Source organism: Pangasianodon hypophthalmus, chromosome 28 (assembly GCF_027358585.1).
Source record: "Pangasianodon hypophthalmus isolate fPanHyp1 chromosome 28, fPanHyp1.pri, whole genome shotgun sequence".
Taxonomy (NCBI): Eukaryota; Metazoa; Chordata; class Actinopteri; order Siluriformes; family Pangasiidae; genus Pangasianodon; species Pangasianodon hypophthalmus.
Window position 1 is genome coordinate 2544218 of NC_069737.1, and position 26976 is coordinate 2571193.

General features: G+C 40.2%; 1 protein-coding gene across 31 annotated transcripts in view; it reads left to right on the forward strand.

The window, feature by feature from the left end:
- Nucleotides 1-26976, forward strand: part of LOC113545749 (neurexin-1a) — a 314140-nt gene that overhangs the window by 161686 nt on the left and 125478 nt on the right. For all 31 annotated transcript variants that reach the window (XM_053231012.1, XM_053231013.1, XM_053231020.1 and 28 more), the window contains one exon: nt 22152-22333. In XM_053231012.1, coding sequence (XP_053086987.1) covers nt 22152-22333 — 182 coding nt within the window. The remainder of the gene's footprint in view (nt 1-22151; nt 22334-26976) is intronic.

The window sequence follows — 26976 nt, forward strand, 5'->3', positions numbered from 1 at the left end:
GTGTAGAAGTGTGGAGGTGTAGAAGTGTGGAGGTGTGGAGGTGTAGAAGCGTGGAAGTAGGGAAGTGTGGAGGTGTGGATGTGTGGAGGTGTGGAGGTGGGGAAGTGTGGAGGTGTGGACATGGGGACATGTGGAGGTGTGGAGGTGGGGAAGTGTGGAGGTGTAGAGGTGTGGAGGTGTGGAATTCTGGAGGTGGGGACATGTGAAGGTGTAAAATTGTGGAGGTGTATAAGTGTGGAGGTGTGTAAGTGTAAAAGTGTGGCAGTGTGGAGGTGTAGAGGTGTGGAGGTGGGGAAGTGTGGAGGTGTGGACGTGGGGACATGTGGAGGTGTAGAGGCGTGGAGGTGGGGAAGTGTGGAGGTGGGGAGGTGGGGAGGTGTGGAGGTGTGGACGTGGGGACATGTGGAGGTGTAGAGGCGTGGAGGTGGGGAAGTGTGGAGGTGTGGAGGTGGGGAGGTGTGGAGGTGTGGACGTGGGGACATGTGGAGGTGTAGAGGCGTGGAGGTGGGGAAGTGTGGAGGTGTGGAGGTGGGGACATGTGGAGGTGTAGAGGTGTGGAGGTGTGGAGGTGGGGAAGTGTGGAGGTGTAGAGGTGTGGACGTGGGGACATGTGGAGGTGTAGAGGCGTGGAGGTGGGGAAGTATGGAGGTGTGGACGTGGGGACATGTGAAGGTGTAGAGGTGTGGAGGTGGGGAAGTGTGGAGGTGTAGAGGTGTGAAGGTGTAGAGGTGTGAAGGTGTAGAAGTGTGGAGGTGTAGAAATGTGGAGGTGTGGAGGTGGGGACATGTGGAGGTGTAGAAGTTTGGAGGTGTGGAGGTGTGGAGGTGTAGAAGTGTGGAGGTGTGGAGGTATAGAAGTATGGAGGTGTGAAGGTGTAGAAGTGTAGAAGTGTGGAGGTGTGGAGGGGTGGTGTGGAAATGTAGAAGTATGGAGGTGTGAAGGTGTAGAAGTGTGGAGGTGTGAAGGTGGGGACATGTGGAGGTGTGAAGGTGTAGAGGTGTGGAGGTGTGAAGGTGGGGACATGTGGAGGTGTGAAGGTGTAGAAGTGTGGAGGTGTGAAGGTGGGGACATGTGGAGGTGTGAAGGTGTAGAGGTGTGGAGGTGTGAAGGTGGGGACATGTGGAGGTGTGAAGGTGTAGAGGTGTGGAGGTGTGAAGGTGGGGACATGTGGAGGTATAGAGGTGTGGAGGTGTAGAAGTGTGCAGGTATGAAGGTGGGGACATGTGGAGGTGTGAACGTGTAGAAGTGTGGAGGTATAGAGGTGTAGAAGTGTGAAGGTATAGAGATGTAGAAGTGTGAAGGTATAGAGATGTAGAAGTGTGGAGGTGTAGAGGTGTGGAGGTGTAGAAGTGTGGAGGTGTAGAGGTGTGGAGGTGTAGAAGTGTGGAGGTGTGGAGGTGTGAAGATGTAGAAATGTGGCGGTGTGGAGGTGTAGAAGTGTGGAGGTGTGAAGGTGTAGAAGTGTGGAAGTGTGGAGGTGTAGAAGTGCAGACGTGCAGACGTGTGGAGGTGTGAAGGTGTAGAAATGTAGAAGTGTGGAGGTGTCGAGGTGTGAAGGTGTAGAAGTGTGGAGGTGTGAAGGTGTAGAAGTGTGGAGGTGGGGACGTGTGGAGGTGTGGAGGTGTAGAGGTGTGGAGGTGTGGAGGTGTAGAAGTGTGAAGGTGTAGAAGTGTGAAGGTGTAGAAGTGTGGAGGTGTGGAGGTGTAGAAGTGTGGAGGTGTGGAGGTGGGGACGTGTGGAGGTGTGGAGGTGGGGACGTGTGGAGGAATAGAGGTGTGGAGGTGTAGAAGTGTGGAGGTGTGGAGGTGTAGAAGTGTGGAGGTGTGGAGGTGGGGACGTGTGGAGGTGTGGAGGTGGGGACGTGTGGAGGAATAGAGGTGTGGAGGTGTAGAAGCGTGGAGGTGTGGAGGTGTAGAAGCGTGGAGGTGTGGAGGTGTGGAGGTGTGGAGGTGTGGAGGTGGGGACGTGTGGAGGTGTAGAAGTGTGGAGGTGTGGAGGTGTAGAAGTGTGGAGGTGTGGAGGTGGGGACGTGTGGAGGTGTAGAAGTGTGGAGGTGTGGAGGTGTGGAGGTGTGGAGGTGGGGACGTGTGGAGGTGTAGAAGCGTGGAGGTGTGGAGGTGTAGAAGTGTGGAGGTGTGGAGGTGTAGAAGTGTGGAGGTGTGGAGGTGGGGACGTGTGGAGGTGTAGAAGTGTGGAGGTGTGGAGGTGTGGAGGTGTGGAGGTGGGGACGTGTGGAGACAGAACCTGTGATGTTTAATGCTTTTACATGTAAGAACCTCACCGACCCTCGGCAGTGTTCATGGCACTCGGCTACTCGCTTTAATGTACCTTTAACGTGTGTCTCTAATCCGACTGTCGTATCACAGAGAGCCGTGCAATTTAACTGATTATAATCAGTTCTAACAGCCTCTACCTGCTACTAATGAAGAGAAGGATTAAACACCTGCCTCACTACTCTTACAGCCGAGGGAGGAGAGAGAGAAGGAGGAGAGAGGAGAGACAGAAAAAGAAAGAAAGAAGGGGGAGAGAAAAATAGAGGGAGGAGAGAGTGCAGGAGAAGACGGGAGGATAGAGAGAAAGAGGAGGAGGGAGGGATGGAGGGAGGAGAGAGAGATGAAGGGAAAAGAGAGAAAAGGAAAGAGGAGAGAGGAGGAGATGGGAGAGAGAGAGAGAAGGAGGGAGTAAAAAGAGAAGGAATAAGGAGAGAGAGATGGAGGGAGGAGAGAGGGTGAAGGAATGGGGAGAGAGAAGGAAGGAGAAGAGAGATGGAGAAAGAGGGAGGAGAGAGAGAAGAACTGATGTTCATGTGACTTGTGCAGTATAATTATAATGTAATAATATAATATTTCATATATAATTAATTTCATGGCTCAGATGGATGCTAGGCTTCTCCTCTCCTCTCCTCTCTTCTCCTCTCCTCTCCTCTCCTCTCCTCTCCTCCTCTCTTCTGCCCCCGGTGGTGGTGGAGGTGACTGTAAACCCAAGGCTGCAGTCAGCACGGTAGTCTGTAAGTTCTGACTGAGTCGTGAGTTGTCAGTCACTAATGCGTTCTCACAGAATGAGTGAGGGAATGAAGGAGTGAGGGAATGAAGGAGTCAGTGAGTTAATGAGTAAGGAAGTGAAGGAATGAGGGAGTGAGGGAGTTAAAGAGTGAGAGAATGAAGGAGTGAGAGAATGAAGGAGTGAGGGAATGAAGGAGTGAGGGAGTTAATGAGTATGGGATTGAGGGAGTGAATGAGTGAAGGAGTGAGGGAGTTAATGAGTATGGGATTGAGGGAGTGAATGAGTGAAGGAGTGAGGGAGCGACGGAGAGAGGGAGTGAGGAGCGAGGGAGGTGTGAGTGCTGCTTTCACTTGCCTTTCTATCCACAATCTAGGACAGGATGAGGAGGGAGTTCAACCCCCAAAAGGCAGAGTCTGAATCATGATCATAATCTTTCTCTCTCTCTCTTTCTCTCTCTCTCTCTCTCTCTCTCTCTCTCTCTCTCTCTCTCTGTTATCACTCATCCTCTGTCTCTTTGTGTTTGTGCAACATGTATATAACGCCAGTCGATGCTGAATCCACTGAATACTAAAATGTCTGACTCGTCTGAAATGGTCAGCTTTTTTCCACAGATATTCTCTATCAGGAAAATGCACACATAAACACACACACACACACACACACACACACACACACACAATAATAAACAGAGCTTCTGCTCAGAATATGAATCAAAGCACAAATACAATGACACACACACACACACAAACACACACACACACACACACACAACCACACAGAAATTCTCTTTAAACAGAAGTTTATAGTCACATACACACGCACACACACACACGCACACACACACACACACACACACATTTCATTTGGGCCATATATATTTAAGAAACACCATAAGAATTATGCTGTGGTAATTATGGTAAGAATTATGTATTAAAGAACATCAGAATAACGGTCTGCAATACAGTCACTACCTTGATTTGTTTTGAAAATAAATATAAATATATATTTTTTCTATTTATTTAGAACTGTATTTATTTAAGGTTTAATAGAAACTAAATCTTTGACTAATCTTCAGAGCAGCAGGCATGTGTCAGATTTCAGTCTCATCAGATTTCACAGTTAGACATCAAATTAAAAATTAATAAATTGCGGACAATAAGAAGAAATAAAATTAGATAGACAGATAGATAGATAGATAGATAGATAGATAGATAGATAGATAGATAGATGCTGTTGTTGTTTGATAAAATAAAAAACACTACACAAACAAACAAATAATACAACAAAACAAACAAGCAAATAAATAAAAATAAAACACAAAATATAAATAAATGCATATAAGCAATATATATATATTATTAATATTTACCAATACTAATCTGTTGTTATTTTTGCTATTTAATTTAATTTATTATTATTATTATTATTATTATTATTATTATTATTATTATTAATAGGGATTTTAACTTTATTTATGTTTTCTTTCCTGAACGTGAGCTGTTGCTCTGAATGAGAATGACATGTTAGTTCTTCTGCATATATACGATTTGTTTCTTTCCTCCTGTGTGTGACAGCAGAAAAGTAGGAATGATGTTGTGTACTTTTCTGTAAAAATGCACAACATTAACAGTGAGAACTTTTTATACACATCTTTGCTTTACAGTTGTTACATAAAAACAAAGCTTAAAATAACCTGAATTTTTATTATTATTATTATTATTATTATTATTATTTTCATGAACATAAATGACGTTGACATTTAGCAGCACACTGCAGGACTACACTCACACACGCTCCATTTCCCAGCGACTGCATCATTTGGGTCATGGTACTGAAACACATTTTGCATTCAGCACTTTTTTGCCCGACCGTTCGGCCCACAGCTGTGTGATTTGTAAGTGCGGGTCGTTTCCTTGCCCTCAAGGACAACAAACGCACTTTCCATTCTGTCAGCATTTACATCATGTCACCCTCAGAGCTGAAGCCGTAATGAGAGCCATAAATTAGTCCTGGATTATTCTTCTTTCTGTCACTGGGCTGATTTGAAGCTGAATGCGTGGAGCGAGCCTGGCTCCTCAGGGTTAGAAAGGGTTATAAGACCTCTGCACTGTGCTGTTTAGTCTTTTCACTGTTCCAACATGCCGCATTCACCTCGATAATTAACTGACGAGTTCAACAGCAGGACAAACACTCCGATGTGTGAACTGTTTTAAATGAGAGTTTTGGTCTCACACTGCTACAGTCTTATTAGCGTGATGTTTGTTTTGCTGTTGACTGAAATACTTTTTATACAGATTCCATTTTACACAGATTCCATTTTACACAGATTCCATTTTAAACAGATTCCCTTTTACACAGATTACAATTTAAACAGATTCCATTTTAAACAGATTCCCTTTTACACAGATTCCATTTTAAACAGATTCCATTTTACACAGATTCCCTTTTACACAGATTACAATTTAAACAGATTCCATTTTAAACAGATTCCATTTTACACAGATTCCTTTTTAAACAGATTCCTTTTTAAACAGATTCCCTTTTACACAGATTACAATTTAAACAGATTCCATTTTACACAGATTCCAATTTAAACAGATTCCATTTTACACAGATTCCAATTTAAACAGATTCCCTTTTAAACAGATTCCAATTTAAACAGATTCCAATTTAAACAGATTCCATTTTAAACAGATTCCCTTTTACACAGATTCCAATTTAAACAGATTCCCTTTTAAACAGATTCCAATTTAAACAGATTCCAATTTAAACAGATTCCCTTTTAAACAGATTCCCTTTTACACAGATTACAATTTAAACAGATTCCATTTTACCCAGATTCCATTTTACACAGATTCCCTTTTAAACAGATTCACTTTTACACAGATTCCATTTTAAACAGATTCCAAGTTAAACAGATTCCATTTTTAACAGATTTCATTTTAAATAGATTCCATTTTATAAAGATTCCATTTTACACAGATTCCACTTTAAACAGATTCTGATCACTTTCCAGTTTAAAGACATTAATTATTATTAAACACACAGAGATCACATTGGGAATTGGAGGCTAGATGAATCTTCTTTTGTTGTTCAGTTTTATTTATAAACGTACTTAATATAGTCAGTGCAAAAGTTTATGCACCTTTAGGATAAAACAAAGCCGAGTATCACGTTTAATGTGTCACAGACCTTTCAATTCAAGTAATTCAATTTTATTTGTATTTATTATTTATTTGTAAGTGCTTTTAACAATGGTCACAAATCAGCTTTACAGAAGTATACAAATTCAGGATATAAATTTTAAATTTATGAATTTATCCCTAATGAGCAAGCCAGAGGCGACAGAGCTGAGTAAAAACTCCCTGAGATGATATGAGGAAGAAAGGGAATCCATCCTCGTCTGGGTGACTCCGGATAGTGTCGATTGTAAATCATTCCCTTCTGTAACTGTGTACTACATGATCAAATAGTGCCAGTGTGTAAGCAGGAAATTCATTACAGTTTTCACATGAAATCTAGTTTGCTGAAGTTATCAACTGTTCACTGATGGAGACTTGAGTGCAAAACTGTGGGAATTGCAGTCCTAAAGCTATCAGAGCAACCTTCATTTCTAAAAGTATTATAACTCCTAAAATAATGAATATTGATATTAATAGTTTGTTTACACGCACAGAGAGAGAGAGAGAGAGAGAGAGAGAGAGAGAGAGAGAGAGAGAGACGTGTACATCCCATTATGTTAGGATAGAAGATGACATTTTTATGTAAATAAATAAATGTATATTTTCATTTTTGGTTGCTCAGAAAGAAGGGGGTGCAAACTTTTGCACTTAAATGTAGTCAGTCATTTGCATTATTAATTCATATATTTCTCTTTTGAAATATATAAACAAAAACAAACAAAAAATAAATATTAAGTACACCAGTCAATAAACTATAACAAAAGGCATATAAAATAAAAACTAAACAACCAATTAAAAACGAAGCAAAGAAAGAAATAAAGAAACAAATAAATAAATAAATGAAACCAAAAAATATAAAACCCATGCAAATATATGCATATAAACAAACCAAAAATAAATAAATAAATAAATAAATAACAATTACTTAAAAAACCAACAAACAAACAAATACATACATAAATATCAGTAAAAATACCAAAAAATAATACAAATAAAGAAATAAATTAATGAAACTTAAAATAAAACACAAATAAGTACATATAAACAAACCGGCATATAAATAGTTAAATAATATAACAAATATATATTAAAAAAAATACAAATCAACAAACAAATAAATAAATAAAACAGGAGAACTTTCTAAGCGGTAATTCTTGGGCGAAAAGACAGTTGTGCTCAACACTTTACTGCTATAATCAGAAATTAATTGACTGTGAAAAGGTCAAAGGAAGGGAAAATGAAGCAATAAAAATTCAAACACAATTTAAGGTCATATGCTTTTGCCATTACCATACGATTGACTTTAGACTTCAATAAGGACACTTTATCTGAGCGTGCTAATGCTAATAGCGCTGGAAGAAAGCAGGAAACAATTATTCTAGTCATAAGTCATGTGTAGGATACATAACATTTAGTGGGATTTATAATAGCGGACTTTGTGTGTGTGTGTGTGTGTGTGTGTGTGTCAGTGAGGATTTTGCTGCCACAATTTTTCTTGCATTCAGAGACTGTAATGCCGTGTGCACAACTCGGTGACTAACTCTGGCTTAAATGCCACTTTATTTCCTTTCTCTCGCCTAATCTCTGATAGCGCAGCCTGAAGTGAGGGAATCGTGAGGCCCTGACGTGTTGCCCTCCTAATGACGGGATTCAGACAGGGGAAAAAAAATGAAATAAATAACAAACTTATAAACCCTCATCGAGGTCGCAGCACCATCGTCCTACGCTGGGGAAAATATATATAAAATCAGTGATGTCATTACCGTTTTTTCTGCTGATTTACAGCTGTGCACCTGCAGCAGTGTGACGGCGGTGACGGGAAACGCACAGCTCTAATCCTCGTTAATAGGATTGGGAGGGATTTCACCTTCTCATCCCCCTTTCGCTCATCTCTCCCAGCTTCCACACTGCTGCCAAACGCTGATAAAACACTCCCACGTTCCAGAAAACACCATCTCGCCGTGTCACGCATGGCTTATCCGGCATGTCGCTTGTAGGTGTATTTTTACAAGTTGCCCATGGCATTGGATAATAACATTCCCGCAAAAGAAGCAGATCATTTATACACGGGTGTTTATTTACATATTTCTACATGCTTACATCACATCACATCACATACAACAGTGCTGGATTCACACGATTTTTCTCTCCTCAAACACACCTGATTCGACTCATGAGCTGATTAAAAAGCATGTATGTGTATCTTTACACTCAATATACGTATAGCACATATTCTAAAGTAACAGACGCACGATTTCCTTCAGCCACATTTTCGAAAATCTGCAGTTCCATCTCTAGATTGTTCAAAATATATTTCCTAACATATATCACTGGACAAGATGAGTCATTTTTTTCCAGAAATATGCCAAGGACGAAGGTCCAATGTGATCATTAATTAATAATAAGCAGCTCCTCTATAATTTTTTACCAAAAACATCAGGAGAGTTCTGCCTTTTTGTTAAAAAAAAAATAACTGGTACCAGAAGCAAATCTGTCTTTTACATCCTGCGTCCTTTCCCCTTCAGTGAATCGCGATTTCCGTCAAGAAAAGAAATTTCACTTGTTTGTTTCAACCTGTGAAAAATCATTGTCTCCCGTATCGCTGTAGCACAGGGTCAAAAATCTTAAATCTACGGCTAAACCGTAGATCTTGGCACCTCGGCATTAAAGCATTCAGCTCAGACTCACTTGCAAACTCAGGTGACAGAAACCAAACAGGAGGACATTTAATCCAGCAATTACGGCTAGCGGATACTCTTGTGTCTCAGGATTATAGCGAGTATAGAAATGGAAATACGAGACATCCGAGTCTGGCTTTCGAGATGTGACAGCAATCATTCGTCAGCAATCGATCACTCAGTGTTGTGCTGGAATAGGTAAATAATCAATGACAAGTTATCTTTACCACTTCTAAGTTATTATTTTCAGAAAACAGCGCATCCAGAAGTGTTATTTTTCTTACACCATAGCAAATTTCCACGATGACACGTTGTACTGTATATAGCAGTTATAGCAGCTATAAACAGTCTTTTTTTCGCTCTCTTGAAGATAAGATAAGACAAAAAACACAGCTTGTTATGCTAGCAAGAAACTGCAACGAAGTTACAGCTTTACTTCTGACTGGAGACTTCTTCCGTAAATGTTAAATAAATGTATCTTTAGAGAAAACCTTACGATTACACATCTTTCTTCCTTAAATAACAACACATTTTTACTTATTTATTATTAGACTTAGATTACGTGATGCATCCCCCACACAAGTTCCTATAGACGTGATGAAGAATGAGAAGAAAAAGCCTTTATTTGTCACATGTGCAGTAGTACAGTGATTTGATTTCTTTTTTTAGCATATCCCAGCTGGTTAAGTAACTAGGGTCAGAGCGCTGGGTCAGAAATGATACGGCCCCCCGGAGCAGAGAGGGTTAAGGGCCATGCTCAAGTGCCCAACAGTGGTAGCTTTGTGGTGCTAGGGCTTGAACCCTCAGCTTTCTGATCAGTCACTCAGAGTCTTTTAACTACTGAGCCATCTCTGCCCATGAGCAGCGACAAGCCACCATGAGCGCATTCATTTAAATCTGTGATTTGCAGCTGCACTATTGTCAGAGCTGCTGTTTTAGGAAACTAATCCACACCTTATGACCAATCCGGAATTCAGCAGCGCTGTGGTATAAAAAAACACTTCCCTGGCTTCCTTTGTGCTGTGTGACTCAAGGGCCTGCAGGAGCCCGAGTCTTCTCGAAGCTCAGCGAACTAGCGCTGAGAACATTCTGATAATGTGCTTTCTGCGCATTTCCCTTCTCATCACGATGCGACTCAAACTGCTATACGAATAAAACCCGGCGGTCTCTTTGCGTTTCTCCGCTGTGCAATTTATCATCGTTGATCTCAGTGCTTCGAGGCTCATTTTGTTATATAGATAAATGAGCAGCGCTTCTAACAGAACCAGAGACAAAAGAGAATCAAAGACAAAAACCTACAAGCCGAGAAACAATGTGTCCTTTGCGACTTTTTGTAGAAGGAAGATCAATCATATTTATTAACTGGATGAACATGAGGCTAAATTCCTCATTAATCTGGACCACACTCAAGCTGATTTCAATATACTGTAGTTGCTTTAAGTCCCACGAGAGTCTCTGTGGAGACTTTTCTCTTTTTCCTCGACGGGAGGCTCTTCTCATTTCAGCCCGTCGTCGAGCTTGTGCTATCGTTTTCCCTGCGTTTTCTCCAAGTGCCTCGCCTCGCCTCCCCATTTTCCGCCTGGCTTCCTCTGTGTAATTATCTCCTCTCATTCTCTCTCCCATCGTGCTTTTTTTTCAGTAATTGGAGCTGCTGTTGAACACCACATCTGTTGGCTGTGTGAGTAGGAAAAAATGGTGGAAAAAAAAACCCTAAATGATGTGAGCTTTGCGGATTTGATAGCCACTAAAGTGAATGTTTATCAGACAAATTACTGAGTGAGAATGCTTTGTTGATGCCTTTTTCCACCCTAATCATCTGTGGGAGGTGTCGGCTGCGGGAGGTGTTTCAATGAAGGTATACAAAGAAGCAATTATGCTTAAAGACTAGTAATGTGATAATTATTTATTTTATCATGTAACAATGTGTGAGCAAGTATAACATGAAGGTGGATCGATGGAAAGAATGAGGGATGAGTAAGCATTAATAAAGCAGGAAGTGATTATATGTGGAGATCTTGTACAACCTGGGTAATAAAGCCTCAGACCAGTGGCTCGCTGCTGGACAAGTTAATTAAGACAATTTAGCCTGTCAGCAGTGGCGGACCTCACTTACAGCAAAGGCCAGCTTGTATAATAATCCTCTGAAAGCTCTTAGGGAGACACTGTGGTGGCCATGATGAGCTGTGTCAATGTGAGGCTGTGATTTCTTTGGTTTTTAACACAAATTTAGATGGAAATTAGCCAATGTTAATGCTGAGGAGTGAAGAGGGAATGATAGCGTGGCCCTCCGGGATTCAAAGCACAAGCTCCGGCATGTCACGCGTTTTCCGACACTAACTGCGTTCTCGCCAGAGCTGTGTAAATATATTTGTCAGCCCTTGTTTTGATTTGTAACAAACACACAGCAGTTGAATCCGAGAGAGGCAATCGTATTAACCTGTGAGGATAGCAAGAACTGAAATGGGCTCCAGACTGAGTGACAAATTAGCTAGACACTCAAGTGATCATCAGCTGTCGGGACTAAAAGAAGCTTCCTGGTGCTTGTCAAGAAACACCAGGAACCAGGCTTTGTATGATTCCATATTTAGAAGTGGGTGTTACTGATATGTCAAAGGATGAATCCTATAAGTGAGGGATTCCCTGTCAGAAGTGGTTCCATGCCTTTTAGAAAGATAGAACCATTAGCAATCCAAAGGAAAAAAAACAGATTAATGTAGAAAACTGGGGCACCATATTCTCTTAGAAAAAAATGCTTCAATTTAGCACCTAAATTTGGGGACTTTGGGGAATTCTTAAGGATTTTAAGTAGAATCCTATAACAGAGTATTTTCTTGTAAGAATTGGGTTCCAAACCTTCTAGAAAGGAGGAACCATTAACCATGCAAAGAACTCCTACATAATGTGGAAAACAGGAACATTACATACTTTTTAGAAAAATGGTTCTGGCTAATTCCGTAAAAGGGGTCCAGTAGACAGCCATACTGTAAGATACAACAACTAACCATCCAAAGATCCTTTGAGGAGTGTAGAAAATTTGAATATCATACGCTATTTTTAAAAAATGGTTTCAACTAGTACTCTAGATGGTTCTTTGGTTTGTCCCTCTGGGGGAAACCCTTAAAGAAGGAAAATCTTATAAGAATCAGAATTGGTTCTAAGCTGATTAGAAAGGTAGAACCATTACCAGGTACCAGATGCCATGTCTGTATGCATATCTACTGAACAAGTATTGACTGATTTTGTAGATTTAAAACCAACTTAAACTGTGGATGCACCACGTTAATTCTTCAAGAGCATGGTGGAAAGAATGACTCAGCAGTGCTGAATGAATGTCTTTTTTTGTTTTGCATATACCATACAAGCATGATGCAACACCATTTAATCAGAGTTTGTTTTTCCTTCCCTGAGTCTAAGTCATACACGATGCTTTGGCCCATTCCCTAGAGTTGCTTATTTAACATCTGTCTTTCAGCGTGAGATTTCGACCCAGTGTGGTATCATTATTTTATAATTATTACCACTCTATGCAAAAGTCATTAAGGCAAAAAACAACACTAGTTGGAAGAAGAAATGGGAAATTGTTGGAAGAAAAGTTAAGCTTAAAGTTCTTAAGATGGGAGAAGGAAATGGAGACATGATGGCCCTGGAGATGGCATTTCAAAGTTTGGTGGATTGAGCACTGAAACATCTGCCCTCCACTGATGTTAGTGTGATCTTAGTCTCCAGACCAGTATTGTTGGACCAGAGAGTTCGAGTAGAGGTATAAAAAAGCACAAGGAGGCCATGTGCTTTTTTTATGGGAAGCTGGAGTTTGTATTTGAAGGCTGAAGGTTTGATATGAGTAAGGACTGAATATGCAGCAGAATTTTCAATCACATCCTCGAGGCATCACGTTAGCAAACACCTTTCTTCCTCATTTCCATATGATTGCTGTCTGATGCAAAGCATGGCTAGTTCTACTCTTTGCCCCAGTTCTGATTAACTACTGCCACTGAATATGGGGCCATTTTGATTCTCATACAGAAGAATAATATGCTCTCATAGAGTCAAAATTATAGTAAGAAACTAGCCATGCTTTGGTGGTGTTGCTGATTATCTATGGACTAGGGACACTATGATTTCTTTTTTTAGCTGTCTTACCATACCATGAGATTGAACGGATCTCTTGCTTAGCCAGTTCCACTCTCTTCCATAATTTGCAATCTGTTTGGCCTGAGGACTGTTTGTTTGTCCAACTATGAAATGGCCTGTGATGAGCAATCTGAATCCGAGATACTTCCAGCCAGCCAGGCTTCCTTATGGATCTATTCTGTTTATGGGACTTTGGCTATAAGGATTTCTCCCAAGTGGGGCTGAAGATGAATGAGCAGGGCGGTGAGCTGTAAAGGTTTATATCGACAGGGCCATATAGATGCCGATAGTGCCAGACTTATTAAGCAAACACAAGGACGGCTAGCAGCCAGCGGCTACTGATTTAGCACCAACAGTGGGGCTGAGAGCAGATGAAGTCCACTAAAGTGCTGCCCAGTTCTGCTAAGGACAGCCAAGGATTCATCATTCTGAATGATCGGCTGGAGGAGAGGGAGGAATAGGAGGATCATGTGCCAATGATACATTCTCACTTAGTAAAATTGGTAAATAATAATAAAAATAATAAATGATAATAATGAAAATGTTTAGTAAAGTAGGACCTGTATTACTTTCCGATGTCAAAAGGAACCCCTCTAGAACGTCTAACTGTTCCTCTAAAGAACCAAACCAAAGAGCTCCTGGATGTATTTATTTATTTATTTGTAAATGTACATACTTTAGACTTACACTGGAATAAATACTAAACTATATTTGAGAACACTCTTAGTAAAAAGGGTTAAGTCTAGAATCTTAAAGGGTTTTTCTCTTTACGAGTTTCTCCCTCTGGGGGAGCCCTTTAAGGTTCTTTTTAGAGTGTGGCATGGAAGAATTTGTTCCACACCATAAAGGATTCCCTTCTATGTCTCACTGGGGGAAAGCTTAAAGATTTCAAGTAATTAACCATCCAAAGAACACTTGAGCAAAAAACAGGGACATCATACACTTTTAGAAAAATGGTTCCAACTAGAATCATGAATGGTTCATTGGTTTGTCCATCTGAAATGGTTCCAAGCTTTTTGAATGGTAGAACTATTAACCATACAACAACCCCTGAGGAGCACAGAAAACAGGGACATCATACACTCTTAGAGAAATCTGGTTCCAGCTTGCACACTAAAGGGTTCTTTGGTTTGTCACTATGGGGAAGCCCTAGAATCAGAGGGTTTCTCTGTCAGAATTTGCCTTTTAGAAGGTAGAACTGTTAATCATCCAAAGAAACTACAATGAGAGTCTATAGTATATCATATGAGTAGCTTATATAGTTTCCATTTATTTTTTTATTTAGAGAGATCAGACAAATCAGCTCAGTCAGAGGAAAATATCAAAGCCGGGAGTTGCATTTTTAGGAGTCTGAGATTCAGAAGTGTTTAGATCATTTTGTATTCATTCATTTCAGATTAGAATAGACTTGTCAGGTAATTATTCACAGAGAATGTGAAATCTCCAGCCCCCTATGGTTCACAGCTTGCTAATAATAGCCAACCACAAGCCAGCACTAAAACAGCCCTTGATTAGACATGTACATATTTCATGAGTGAACTCACAATCCGAAAAGCTTTCCTCTCACAAGGAGAAGTGAAACTCTGACTGTGAAAAAGCTCCAGAATGAGTTAAACCCACAATAAAACAAGAACAGCCAGGTAGGAGTACGAAATTCCACATAGACATAAGTGAATCTGACAATCCTTCCTCTGGCTATAGCTTTCTCCTTGCGCATGATAACTTCTTTTCTTTGCCGTACAATAGGATCGGACACCTTCTCAACATGGAATGCACAGTACACAGTTCAGCAACACGTCAGGAGTTATAAGAGTGCATTAGGTCGACAGAAAACAAAGTGCCACGACAAGCAAAGTCCATGTAGGCCAATATCAAGGCACTAACAGGAGACGACTGTATGCTGAGCATACAGTATACCTATGTCCTGTGGTGCTCTTAATAAGGGTCGGCAGAAAAAAAAGATGTACAGGGATTGTTTGGAGCTTCGACAGACAGGATGGATTTTGGAGGACTCCTCTCCTGGTGAGGGATAACAAGCTGTCCACATCGCATGCTGAGACAGCCTGACATTAGCTTCATACTATAGAAAGTAGAAAACAGACCAACTTTCCTATACCATCAGAGGCAATAGTAAAGATTGTGGGAGCTCCAGGCAAAACAAAATGCATCACGCTCTTCTGGTCTGATCCTCAGTGGCAGTGATCTCTAGCCAAGTCTATGACTAGTCTAGAAAATCCTTTTGTTCAGGTAAAACAAATAATGTATAAGTTCCATAGTGCTGGAAAACATTAAAGGTATTTATATTTTATACCATTTTATATCAGAAGCTTTTGAATTGTCGAATCTGTTCGGTCAGAAGGTCCTGATTAATTTTTATATGACAGCAGCTCTGACAATGGCGCAGCTGTCAATCACAGGTTTATATTAATGTTTTTATATGTTACAGTTTACAGTTTCCACTCCTCTGACAGAGGAGTTTGTGATTTTTTTTGTACCTTTACGTTAAGCTTACAGTTGACAGCCTTAATACATTAATCATTTCCTTCACCTCATACAACAGTCCTGCTTCCTGTTTTCCTTCTCTTCTTATTTTATTGTTTTCTGTCCTCCTGGTACTCAGGCCCTCTTCATTTCAGATACATGGCCAGCTTTATATTTGAACAAACTGATGGAACTCCCTGAAACGTGGCTGTAATTTTCCTATGAGGGTTTTAGGGAAGTTTCTGTACTTAGGCATTTCTGTGGGCTAGTGATCAATCTTCGGGTATTATCTTGATGCTTGCGGCTTCAGCTAATTGCTCACTTTGCCTGCTTTGTAGCTACGGCATGCAATGAGGAACATTGGGAAATCCCAGAGAGATCTCAGTAAGCATTCTTTAGGATGTAGGAGATGAGGTGTGTATTGGATTTTTTGTTGTTGTTGTATTTTAAATAATGATATAAACTTCATAATAGGAAGTGATTGTATATATTTTCTGGTTTTGTTTTGTTTTTGCTTATACTGATGGTTAAGTCCATCGGTGAACCCATATCAGAATCTATTCAGAATAGACTAAAAAGCATAGACTATTCTGCAATCTTTCTGTGTGTGTAAATGAATGAGTGTGTGTATGTAGATATGTGGATTAGTTTTTACTCTGTACCTCTATACAGATCAGCCTGAAAGCATCTGCCTAGAGCCTTTAATTACACCACATATGTGCTTTCAGAAAGTAGAGATATATTGTAGTCTTTATTTCTATCACTAACCTCGGGTTTTAATTGGATTCCTCCCCCTATTTCTGTGCAGTCGAGGTAATATAAGGCTCATTACAAGAGCTACTACACCAGAGGTCAAAGGAAAGACAGCCTGAGCAATTGACCCTCAGTATGCAGCTCGATGGAAACTTCCCATGCATCCTTTTTCTTTCTCTCTTTGTCTCAATTTCTCTCCATCTCCCGGCTCAGACACTGAAGCATATTTAAGATGCTAATCGCTTGGCTTGCGGAGGCCTCACGCTTCATTAAGTGCCGGCAGGAATAGGCTGGGGCGCTGAAATTTAACCCCATTACAGTGCCATTAGCTGCTTTCAGCTCTTCCTCGTCCTCGCAGCACACCTTCGCCGACCTCCTTTAACAAGAGTGTGAGTGCTAAAAAGATGACATTTTACAAAAGATGCTCGGCAGCCACAGAAAATGCAGAGCCAATCTTTAGCTGTCCATCAAACCTTAACAGTAGTTTACCATGAAATTTAGGGGGGAATTATAAGAACAATTTCCAAACTTGAACAGGGGGATAAATATAAAGAAAGAGAGAGTGATAGAAATGAAGAAAGCCACCAACCAAAAGAGCTACCAACCCGAGAGTGTAATATTTCCAGAACCCTACTATATCCGATGACTACAACAGATCCATATCAGCGTGAGCATCTCGGTAGAGCGAGAGAATGGAGCCATGTGCTCTGGGATAATTATCCTCCACCCCTGGAGCCTGCAAACACACAGCACAGGACTTCACACCCACAACCCCCTCTGTATTTCAGACAGCGCCTGTAAACATTGAGCGATGAAATACGAAGCCCGGAAGGCGACTTGACTGAGTGGATGGTGGTTTTTTGGGGGATTATGTTGGACGGTATGATGAAAAATAATAAAGATATCAGTGACTTGAGTTTCTCTGAAAGATATGTAAGAACATGGTGCTTCTTCTGGAAGAAATGGTGATGAGACATGTTTGAATTTCTGATAATGTTGTTTGGTTTGAATAATGGAACTGATTATATTTGCACCACTGGTTTTGCTTGCTCGCTCCTGGCAAAATTTACTCATTTAAAACATACACTTTTTAAAAAAAAAAAAATCAGGTTCTATCTAGCACCCTAAGGGGATTCACTGTTTGGCCCTCTAGGGAACGCTTAGATGTTTTATGTAGAACAAAGCCTTAGCTTCAGATGCTCTACATCCAGAGTGTGTGATATCTTTAGTACACTATCTTTGGTGACAAGCTTCAGAATCATGAATGTTGTGGTCTAATTGGTTATTCAAACTTCTATAAGTCTAAAACTTTTTAACACTGTCACACAATAAGCTGTGTGGAGAAATATATAGCCACTGGATTTTTAAAAAATTGCTTTTTCCAGCATTGTGAAGCAATTAGTGTTACATAAACAAAGTGCTAGAGGTTCTCGAACTTTCTGCAGTCAGACTCCCCTTCAAGAGTAAAACAATCTCCAAGGACCCCCTTATGATCACACCAGACATTTAATCTTAAGAACAACAGGGCAGATATTTACAATCATATTAATTTAGCGAGGCCATTTGAGCTTTTTTATTCCTAAACCTCTCCCCGCACTCTGTGTATCATATTAACAGCACTTCCAGGTTTTGTTATAGTTACAGTTCGATTAAAATTTAATTTTATGCATTATTTATACTTGCTTGTTTAGTTATCGAGTTGTAGCAGAATCTCTTTCATTTCACGAAACTCTCAGTTAGGCTCCAACTATCGCAACTAAATAATAGACCTAATAACCTTGATATATTATTTGATAGTAATCTCCATGTGATGTGGTAGTAATCTCCACATATATTTGTGGAAATACATCATGGACACCTGGGAGTCCCCACATCCCACTTTGAGAATGAAGCTGCCAGAGTCTGGTACATTTCCTCAATAAACAATGACAAGAACCATTTACTTTCACAGGACCAACCACAGACTTTCCCCCGCAGCACATCATCAAACATGCAAGAGAATCTCTTTTATTCATCACTAACTGCTTGAAATAAAACTTTTTAATAACTTTTAAAGACGGGATCCATGAATCTTTTTTCAGTCCATTTGCTAGATCCGAAAAGCTCATTGCGTTGCAATATTTAAAGAGACATTTTTACGTGACACATCTTAAGAAATAAAGAGAACCAACGTCAAACTTGCAAAACTTCCAAATCCTGAAACTTGTGGCTAGAAAAGTGTACAAAAATATCCAATGCTCTGAAGCTGATATTGATGAAGAAACATGTTTGAGATTCCGATAATCCTGTTTGGTCTGAATAATTCAGCTGATTAGATTAGCACTACAAATGTCATCTGCTTGCTCCTGGCAAAACTGACTGTTTTCACAAGTCTCACAAGATCCTGAAACTTGTGTGCAGCCTAGTCTTTAAAAAGATCCCATGCTCTAAGACTGATGTTGGTGAAAGAACCTGTTTGAGTTTCTGATAACCCTGTTTGGTTTGAATAATTCAACTGATTACACTGGAACCAATGGTTTCACCTGCTTGCTCCTGGCGAGGTTCATTGTGTTCACAAGTCTCTTTTCAGAAGTGTGTATATTTGGAAGTGCAGAGATCTAAACAGCTGGCAACGTTCAAGATCCTAAAACTTGTGACAAGACAAGTGGCCCAAAATATCAGATGACTTAAGACTACATTTTCTGTAATGTGCAATCCCTGTTTAAAAAGGTTTCACTGTGTATGGTGTAGTTTGGACAGCTGCTGCACTAAATCCTGCAGGCATCTTCTGTCTCTTTCTGTCCACCTGAAAAAGATGTGCGATAGCGTGGAACTTCCTCTGCAATTATGATGTCAAATTGTGTAAATGAACGTTTTGTTTGGATTGGATGGCGACGCCAGTAAGGCTTCTGTCGGCGCCTGCTTGCCTGACGCAGTGAGTCAGAATTGAGCTGAAATTTAGCTGGAGGGCTCGACATGGCATGAAAGGGCTTAATTAGAATAAGCAGTGAGTTTGGACAAACTACGTGTGTGTGTGTGTATATGCGTGTTCCCTGGAAGCCACGGCCTTGTAAAATTGGATCCGAAGCTCCGTATTTCTGCTCACTGTGTGAACGGATACACGATTGCACCATAAAACTGTATAGAAATGACCAGATATTGGTGTAGTGGTTGCTTCGTGGTATGAATGTGCTTGGTAACTCCAATTTCATTTCTCTCACTCGCTTCCTGAAGCAGGTGGGTGTGTGATAGAGAGCAAGCCAAGACGAGGAGACACAGGAGCATTTGTCTCTGTGCTGTAAATGATTCCACTGGGCTGCGGAAGACTGGGAAGCAAATATATAAATAAATGCAAAACAGGTTATTGATATTGTTCTTGCCTCATGAGGTAGTTTACAGGAAAATGTGCGGATTACAGTCAGAGTGATGTATGGCCTATTGTTCTTGCTGGAACGGCCAATGAATATTTAAACATCTGCAGCCTGGTGCCCGTTACCAAGCATCCTTCTTTTTGAGGGAAAATAACTCCAAACACACTGAAACCAGTTTAGCAAATTAGGCAATGAAGTTAACGTGAGTGACTGACTCTCTCTGAGCTGATCTGCTGATTAATTTGCGTGTTGGTGCACAAACTGAAAGCCAAACCACCTTCCACGTTTGCTTTTTGCACCATGGGTCGAACTCCAGGATTGATTCTTCCAAACATTACGTATAAACATTCCATGTCTTGCTGTTATAGGAAAATAATCAATGATCGTGTGTTATGATGAAGCGGATTTAGTATAACCAGTCCGAAGTTGATCATTTTCCACATCAAGAAGTGTTTTATTCCTTTTTTACCACAGCAATTTACCAACTGTTACAAGTTTTTGTTAATCAAAGAATGCTATGTCATACTATTTATCCATTTATAGTTACATTTGTGCGTCGTTACCGAGAAACTGCAAAGCGTAAACCTCTGAAGACCGTCTCAAACCTTAAAGTTGATATTGTGGAAAACAATAGCGTATTAGAACGAGTGCATTAATATAAACCTGTGATTTGCAGCTGCACTACTGTCAGAGCTGCTGTCATAGAAAATGAATCAACACCTTCTGACCAATCACAATGCAGTCAAATTCTTTTAAGGTTATATATTTCAGATACTCTCTGATACGCCTGACAGAAACAGCTGAATTTCATTCCCGCACTGAAATTTTCTTTGCTAATGTTTACTAATGACGCATCATTTACTTTGATTGTTATAGGATTTGGCTTAATGTAAAAAAAAAAAAAGGCTTGTATATCATTTATTTCTCCTCCATTCCAATTTTGTTCTGATTTATTGTCTCCCGTGGTGCGAGGCTCCACTAGAGCCTGACAGCAAATAGGAAATTTGCAGAAACAACTTCCTCCCTCGGTGCTTATCTGCATTATTTTCATTCCTCTTCTGTAATACAGCATTCCTCTGGAAAACTCCTCACTTCAGTGCTTGTAACTCGCTGGAGCAATCCGAACGCCTGATTTTTTTGCAGATTTGTTTTTCCTCAGGGGTCTCTGACAGGTCTGTTGTTCGTGCAGCACGGAGCCGAGCACCACGACCCTTTCGCTTGCACGTTCACCGGAGCTGAAAATTGATAACGGTTCGTGCTCTATGAGGAAGTGTGAAACAGTACCAACTAAAGGCTTGCGCTGGATTCAAAACACATCACTGTCTTTGATGTTGCTAATCAGAATTCAGCAGGCCAAGTGCGACTTCACCACTTCCTAAGATAACCGATGTTTTGTTGGAATTTTGCCTTTATGGTGCTCAAAAATATTGGCACTCAACCCAAACCCCTGCCCCGCCCCGCACCGCCCCCACCCCCTGCCCCACCCCCATTTGCACTGGTGTGCAGAGATTCACTGCTTATAACTGTTGTTATTTTTCTCAGCTAATTTGTTTAATCATATTTCTCAAACCTGATTGCATAATTCTTCACTAATATATGTCAAAGCCATTTGCTCTAATTAACTGCAAGCAGTACAGACGATATCACAGATACACGGAGGAAGGAACTAATTAGCAGCAACACAGTGTTAGGAGTGTACATGTGGAAGTATATGGTGTCACAACATCTAAAAAATGAAGTGTAAACAGGAGTCTCAGACATATTTCAGTATATATACTTAAAAGAAAAAGCTGCTCACCCTGCTCCAAAGCTATAGTTTTTTTTTCCTATAATGATTGGTGGCTCTACAAAAAATAAAAATAAAAAAATAATTAATTAACATCAGATTCTATGAATATGCAAATTAGCAGTATGCATATTAAAAATATGAAAATATGAGAATAAAATATAAAATAAAAAGACATTAAAATGTGTGTTATATTTTATGTAAGGAAGTAAACGCTCTGTGTGTGGGGTTGTTCGAGGAAAATAATCAACGATGGAAAAGTTTGATGAAACAAAGTTATTGTCATCACCTTGAAGTTGATTATTTTCCAAGAACAGCACATCCTGGAGTCTTTTATTCCTCTTATACCACAGCAATCTTCCAGAAATTACAATTATCTATTGATTAAAGAAATAAATAAATCATACTTTAAATCATACTTTTTATCCACTTCCAGTTACATTTAATGTCGTTAGTTAAAACTAGTTGGCGTTCCCTCGTCAGTCTCTCTTTTTTTCTCTCTCTTGAAGTTAATAAGACAAACAAACACTCAGCTTGTCATGTTACCGAGAAACCTCTAAGCACAAACTCCTCTGTCCTGAAGATGTCGGAAAAGTTACAGCTTTATCTCTGAGTGTTACAACGTGCTGATTAATATAAACCTGTGATTAGTCAGAGCTGCTGTTCCAGAAAACTAATCAACAGCTTCTGACCAATCAGGTTTGCCAATGAGCTGTTAAGCCATTTTTTTTACCCTTTGAATACAGAAGCTAAAGCCTTTTTTCCCCTCTTTTTTTTTTTTACACAGCGGGAACGACGTACATATTCGGGCGTGAAGGAGGTAAGATCACGTACACGTGGCCGCCCAACGACAGGCCGAGCACCAGAGCTGACAGACTGGCACTGGGCTTCAGCACCCAGCTTAAAGACGCCCTGCTCATCAGAGTGGACAGCTCATCCGGACTGGGAGACTATCTCAAACTGCACATTGTGAGTGGACCCTCATTTATATCCTCCAACACACACACACACTCACACACACACACACACACACACACAAACAGATGTAAAATCGATACCCAGAAGCATCGAAGCTGTTCTGTTTTTTCCTTTCATTTCTCCCTCGTCTCGAAGAGGAATAACACATGATGGGATGTGTGTTGATTATTTTCCTATAACAGCATGTCCCATCATGTTTTATTTCCTTCCTCGTTGTCATGGTTATGGTGTTTGTCATTCTGATGTGTTTACACAGTAGTCTATCAGAAGTGTTGGTACAGAAATATGATTAAATTTTTACCGGCTCATCTCGGATGAACACGATATTAAAAATTCAGGCTTCTCTCTCTCTCTCTTTCTCTTTCTCTCTCTCTTTCTTCTTCTCTTCTTCCTGGTAATGTGGGCTGTTATACGCATCTCTGACCTGCTCACCGACCTTCCTCCTCCGAAAAAACACCCACACACCCTCACACACACACACACACACACACACACACACACACACACACACAACATAGCAACGTTAACACAAACACACACAATGCACAATGAACTCACACACACACACACACACACACACATGCACAATGCACACACATACATACACACACACACATGCACAATGCACACACATACACACACATACACCCTCACACACACACACACACACACACACACACACACACACACAACATAGCAACGTTAACACAAGCACGCACAATGAACTCACACACACACACACACACACACAAACACACATGCACAATGCACACACACATACACACACACACACACATGCACAATGCACACACATACACACACATACACCCTCACACACACACACACACACACACACACAACATAGCAACGTTAACACAAACACACACAATGCACAATGAACTCACACACACACACAAACACACATGCACAATGCACACACATACACACACACACATACACACACAAATGTATGCAGTTAGAACTTCCACATAATCCAAATCAGGCAAGAAATTCACTGCTTACTGAAAAAGCATTTCACAGTTTTCACACATTATGCTCTGAACATCGTGTGACGTGGTAAATTTAAAGGATGTGAAAATTTAACATGTGAAAATAAATGAATCACGTGTAAAAAGAAAAAAAAGGGAAAAAAATGAACAATGTGTAAAAATCACATGTGAAAACAAATTGTTTGGGGAAAAAAATCATTGGAAAATAAAAGACTCGTAAAAGAATCATGTGAAAAATAAATTCATCATATGTATATATAATGTGAAAAAACATGAATCATATAAAAGAATCATATGTAAAAATAAATGAATCATGAAAAAAAAAATGAAATAAATGAATCATATAAAAAAATCACATACGGAAAAAAAGAATCATGTAAAAAAAATCAAGTAAAATTCTAGTAATCATTTTTAAAAAAAACACATGAAAATACATGAATCATATAAAAATCATGGGGAAAATCCACAAATCATGTACAAGAATCGTGTAAAAAATAAATGAATCATGTAAAAGAATCACATATTACTGTACATGAATCATATGCAAAAATATCAGGTGAAAATAAATGAATCATAAAAAAAACGTGAAAATGAATGAACCATATAAAAGAATCACACGTGAAAATGAATGAACCATATAAAAGAATCACACGTGAAAATGAATGAACCATATAAAAGAATCACACGTGAAAATGAATGAACCATATAAAAGAATCACACGTGAAAATGAATGAACCATATAAAAATCATGTGAATCATATGTACTGTAAATGAATCGTAAATGAATCCCATGTTGTTGTTTTTTTTTAAAAAAAAAGGTAAGAGTAAACAGACTGAGTGAGTCGTATATAGTGTGTTTAATGTCTCTCTCTCTCACACACACACACACGCACAGTGGTAGACATCAGCTGAGATCAAGTCAGCCTCGAGTTGTCTCATGAGTGGGTAAGGGGGAGAAGCTGGTTGTCTTGAGCACACACACACACACACTCTGACACACACACACACTCTGACACACACACACACACTCTGACGCACAACTCCCTCTGTGCTTCCTGAGCTCAGGGGACTCATAGACATGCCTGAATATAGCAAACATTAGCATGTCCGCTACCTTCGAGACTCCAGCCTGGGAACAGGAGCGAGAAGAGGAGGACAGGAGTGATGGAGAGATGCAGAGAAAGAAAAGATGGCTAGAGATCAGTGTAGTGATGCGTTTCCTGTGCTCGATGACTCAGCCTCTTTCTCGCCTAACGATGGGGCTTTCTAATAGAGAGCACACGCTCGGCTGTGATAAAGTCAGTCCGTGTTGCACACACCATAAGTGTCTCTCTCTCTCTCTTTCTCCTGTCTTTCTCTCTCTCTCTCTCTCTCACTCTGGCTGGTTTTCTTTGTTTCCCTCTCCCTATCTCTCATTTTCTGTCTCTCCCTCCCTTCCTGTCTTTCTCTCCATCTCACTCTCTCCCTGGTTCTCTCTCTCTCTCTTTCTCTCTCTCTCCTTATCTCTCTGTGTTTTATTCTGTTTCTCCCAGTCTCTTTCGATGTCTCTCTGTCAATCTTCTCGACCACTCTCTTTCACTCTCTCCCCACCCCTCTCTCTCTCTCTCTCTCTCTCTCTCTCGCTCTCTCTCACTCTTATGTAGATTAATATAATGATATTTGAGGCATGCTGGGTTTTACATATTGGAAGCAACAATGAGAGGACAGAGAGACAGACAGAGAGAAGTAGAGTGAGAGAGCGGTAAAGAGAGAGACAGAGAGATAGACAGAGAGAAAGAGGAGAATGGTGCCATGGTACCTGATTATGCAATCGCCATTGAAAATGTGAAATGCAATGAAGCTAGAACAAGACTGTGTGTGTGTGTGTGCGCGTGTGTGTGCGCGCGTGTGTGTGTGTGTGCATACACACTGCCAGTCAAAAGTTTTGAACACCTGGAGTTTCTTATGGTTTACAGAAGGTTTTGATTAATTTGATTAATCTTCTATACCAACACTCGTTCTACTATGTTACTGTTTCTATAGTAACGGCTCATTCGCAGGGGCGTGTACAGCGGATGCTCCACATAAACGAATTTGGAAAAAAAAAAAAGTGTGTAATCATTGATATGACGATGTGAAGATTTCTGAAAGTAAGGAGATGTTTATTCAACATTTATGGAAGGAGTCTCCAGTGTCAGCGCTTTGTAGCAGTCCTGTAGTCCTTGTAGCTGTAACTTGAAGTTTTCCGGACGGAGGATTGTAATAGGACAAGGTGTGTTTTTTCAGCTTCAGGAGAAAGAAAAAAGAGATGTTGGTAAGAGAACGACTGCGTAGCTGCTATAATTTAAGTCGTAAGTGATAAGTTGTTTCACGGACTTTCCACTACTATAAACAGATAAACAGTATATCATGTTGTTCTTTAATAAATAACAGTTGTAAGCATAAGCAAATTGCTGTGGTGTAAGAGGAATAAAACATGTTGGGATGTGCTGTTATAGGAAAACTTCACTCCATTGTGTTTTATTCCTAACATAAACCACTGAGCAATATTTCCATGAACTTATTAAGAGAATTTAAGAGAAGTGAGGTAGCGCTATTGATAGACTCCACTGTCAGACCTTTGCCTTCATTTTTGCTTTTTGCCCTTTTAAGAAACTTCTAGAATATATTCTACTGCTATCTGTGTTAGGCTCGGTGTCAAGCTCTGGCTTGTGTTGTAAAAAATTGTAAAATTATGTGCATTGTGATTAGAAGTGGAGCTCAGGTCACTGGACAGTGTTATGCAAAGTACAGAAATTGTTAACAGTTCACACAGACTGCAAAAAAAACAAAAAAAGCAGACCAATAGCTGTGTAAATCCCCGAAGAGTCCACCTCATTGAGCACACGCAGGGCGAAAGGGGCGTTTATTTTAATGCCGACGTAGCCGGAGCTGGGAGCAGTAGTTTAGTTTCCATTAATGCTCTTCTATAGAGAGGATGACAGGCGCAAATTGGATTTGAGGGTTCGCTGGAGTCTGGAATTAAGGTGGATGGTAATGCGGCGGACTCTGTTCCACTGCAGCTTGTTTGGGCGCGTTTATTTTCCAATGAGAAATGTTTGCCGTGCTCGGTTTCATGCTTTTTTTTTTTAATATCACATCGTGGGCTCTTTCTTCTCCCCATTAACTCTGAGAATCTCTTAAAAACGTAGCCTTAAGCTCTATTCAGGCGGGATTTGTTTTACACAAGGAGCCGAGCTAATTCCATCCTTGGCGATTTTATTTCTGGTAATGTTGCCATTTTTCTTTCTCCACCCCTGAGAAGGTTCCAGCTCCAAATTACCCTGCTGCTTTCTTTCTTTCTTTTCTTTTCTTTTCTTTGTTTTTGAAAGAAAGTATTTTAGGTAAGAGGGGGAAAAAAAAGTCATTTAAAAGAGAACAATCCTGCAGGGTGATTAAATGAACCTCGCTTTGTATTCATGTACACACAATATTATGCACTTCATGATTTAATAATATGACACGAACATCTACAATCTCGAGTACATCCATAAAAGAGAGAGAAATATGTTCTCAAACACCACGCTGAGAAACTAAAGCTGGGCCAATTCCATCCATTTTAGCTGCTACTCAGTCATTTTATTTTAATTATTTTCAACTACACAT